The sequence below is a fragment of the Mycetomoellerius zeteki genome, unplaced genomic scaffold (genome assembly GCF_001594055.1).
Source record: "Mycetomoellerius zeteki isolate Tzet28-1 unplaced genomic scaffold, Tzet1.0 scaffold655, whole genome shotgun sequence".
Classification (NCBI taxonomy): Eukaryota; Metazoa; Arthropoda; class Insecta; order Hymenoptera; family Formicidae; genus Mycetomoellerius; species Mycetomoellerius zeteki.
In genome coordinates, this window is record NW_017257670.1 from 468,971 (window position 1) to 472,050 (window position 3,080).

Below are 3,080 nucleotides of genomic sequence, written 5' to 3' on the forward strand. Positions count from 1 at the left end.
AGGAAAAGGAGCTGAAATGTAATAATTAAAATATTTCTTGAAGCATACAATAATTTCGTATTTCGTAAAAATGTGTATATATATATATATAAAAATTCTTGGACGATTTTAAATTATATGATATAGCTTACATAAGTTATATATTACATTCATTACCTATAGGGAGCATTAAGGAACGAAGGAGGCTACAAATAAATACAAATGTGGAAAGTAAATGAAATAAAAATTATGGAAAATTTTTTTATTTATGATGGACATTAAGTTGAATATAGTTCAGAAATTGTTGTTCATTGACAATTAATTATAGATATTAACATAATTGTAAACACTTTACGTCACTGATGTGAGTCCATCACTGCAAGTTCTCTTTCCCCATCTTCCATTTTGTTTATACATAAATAAAATTGTCTAATATAAAAAGGGTCAAAAACGAATACATTGTTACATACAGTTTTTGCAACTAATTGCTTGCACATTGTTATCAAGAATTCTGTTGCCACTTTCCCTCATGTCATAGAGTATGTACAATTATTTCATCAAGAAATAGTCGCTAATGGAGATTTTATTTAATGTAAGTTGAAAATTAAGATTGGAAGTCGAACTGTTTGTTTCACATTTTTAACTAAATTTCACAGCTTTCCAGCATGTGTGCAGTCTTGATTTCCAGTTTATCTGAAAAAAAACCAGAAATAAAGATTAGTCATTGATCAACACATAATTTTAGTCAAAATGATGTGACAATTGTGGCATAGAGTCGAGCGTGACTGCTCTCTGTGCCAAAGATTTGGGTTCAAACCCATCCAGAATATGTCACATATATCAGATTTTATTTGATCATTTCTTGAAAAGCAGTAATAGCAAACCATCGAGGGTATCTTTGCCATGACAACATCTTCTAATAGGCAGTTTGGAACCGGCAGCGTTAAAAAACTGTAGGTTTTATATATTAGTGGACATATGCCAAAAAAGTTTACGTCTCTGACAAGAGACAATGGACTTTGAGTCGAAATAAGATTTTGCATTATAAAGATGTCTGGTTAATAGTAAACGCTACGCCTAGAAAGTCGTCGTAACGAGAATCTGATTTCCAATTTGATCTAACATGTTTGTGCAGTGACAAACACAAATAAAAAATGTTGGTCACGAATATTTACATGTATATCTTATTTATAATATAAATAAATTCTTAATATTACTTTATTCTATTATAATAATAATTATTATTATTATTAATGTTAATAATAATAATAAATAATTTATTAATATCATTAACTACATACAACTATTGCTAATAATAAGAATATCACTCACAAAATTTGTCCAGAATTTATTCAGTATCTAAGAATTACTTAGAACTTTTCTTCTTCAAGACCGTGTTTAAAGAACATGAGTACAGGCACAGATTCGCCATCAATCTCACGGTATTCCATAAGACCTACGATTCCATCAATATCCATTGAAATACCAGTGAAAAACTGTAATTCTTTGAACCGGCCTAAGATGTCCTTCATGACTTTGTTCATATTTGTCTTAAACACCTCTACTTGATCAGGTGCCTTTTCTTCTAGCTTTGCTACTAATCTAGAAAAAGAATTTAACAAATATATTTATATATATATAGAATATGTTCTATTTGTGAACATACATTTTTATTTATATAAATAAAAAAATTCATACAAATGTAACTTATCTTGATTCATCAACTTTAAAAGCTTTTATGTTATTTCTTAATCCTTACAATATTTTGTATAAATAATAACATGATGTGAGATAGATATATTTTCAATTGTATATATTACAATACTAGCATTTTTCATTCTGTTTTGCTATTACAACCAAATAAATGGAAATCTATAAATCTATATATAAAGATACTTACTTCTTCATGTAATCTTTGAGGTACAACGTGTAAGACTTTTTATCTCCAAAGGCAAATGTTTCCTGAAGGCGATGATTTAATACAATGTCTACGCCAGACTCTACCGCTTCGTCTGTACCTTCATCAGCCTCTTCCAAAGATGGATTGAAACCAGCGATTTCAATATCACCCGCCTTACGAGTAACTAACTATAAAAATTAATTTTAAAAATGTTATGTTCATAAATATTATATATACAATATATATATATATATATATAGATGTATATACCTTGCCATATACTTCATATAATACATCGTCTATTAGCTTGATTTTGTAAGTATCAGAGAACATCTCATCTCCTAAAATACATAAAAAATTTTGTAATCCTAGGCTTAAACATCTTATTTTGTACGGAGTCTAAATTCCATAATTTTATGGTAACTAAACGAGTACATTGCTCCTGTAATCCTACGAATCTTCGAGAACATATGGAGAGGTTAGGAATTTAATAGTCATTTTATACGGAAAATGAACTATAATATAATAATCGTGCTAATACGTCGTGCAACATCGAAGCCTATGAATGTAATTTTGCACAGAGAAATGCTGCAGGAATATTTTTCAATATCGCTGTGAAATGCTATTATCATTTAGGCATTTTATTGTGTCTCGGTAACGAAAATGTAAAATACTTGGTTTGTGCGATCGCGGATGTTATTTCTTATTTACTTACCGGTGAAAAGATCTTTATAAATCTTCATAGTGGAAGATGGAGAAAGATTCAATTGCAGCTAAAAACTAAACAAGACACGGTCACCCAAAAGAGCGCACCGGAAAAGAAGGAGACTTTGGGAGACTTTGGCGTCCTCGATGATGATCTGGCGGGGGTCGAAATCGAACAGTTTTGACTCTTGCTAAAGTCACTAGATCTATAAAGTACCACAAACTCGGAACCATTTCGACGCGGCCATTTCAAATTTATACATTTGTATATACGTACTTTATTTGGAAAAATGAAGCCATCGAGTATGTAAATCAATGTTTTTTTGGTATTCACAGTCGATTCTTATATTTAAGACCGTCTTAAGTATAGTTTTAAGATGCCACGAACCAATCAGAGGGCCGAAAAGCGTCTTAAAGCATTACTTAAGACGATCTTGAAATAAGAACTGACCATTGCTGGATTCACACTGCATCCGATTTTCGTCGTACGACGCTC

At 30.6% G+C, this 3,080-nt stretch overlaps 1 protein-coding gene across 1 annotated transcript; it reads right to left on the reverse strand.

Annotated features, from left to right (window-relative positions):
• Positions 1-483: 483 nt before the first annotated feature.
• Tctp (translationally controlled tumor protein) lies at positions 484-2,710 on the reverse strand. Its single transcript, XM_018457688.1, has 5 exons — positions 2,595-2,710; positions 2,150-2,220; positions 1,880-2,067; positions 1,312-1,581; positions 484-672 (listed from the first exon to the last, which is right to left on the reverse strand). The coding sequence occupies exons 1-4, from the start codon at positions 2,620-2,622 to the stop codon at positions 1,350-1,352; spliced, it is 519 nt and encodes a 172-aa protein (XP_018313190.1). The 5' UTR covers positions 2,623-2,710; the 3' UTR covers positions 484-672; positions 1,312-1,349.
• Between the last annotated feature and the right edge of the window lie 370 nt (positions 2,711-3,080).

Coding starts and splice junctions, on each gene's coding strand:
- Tctp (XM_018457688.1), bottom strand. CDS start 2,622: ATGAAGATTTATAAAGATCTTTTCACCG. Junction 2,221..2,594: donor TTATAAAGATCTTTTCACCG/GTAAGTAAATAA, acceptor TATGTATTTTAG/GAGATGAGATGTTCTCTGAT. Junction 1,582..1,879: donor CTCAAAGATTACATGAAGAA/GTAAGTATCTTT, acceptor TTCTTTTTCTAG/ATTAGTAGCAAAGCTAGAAG.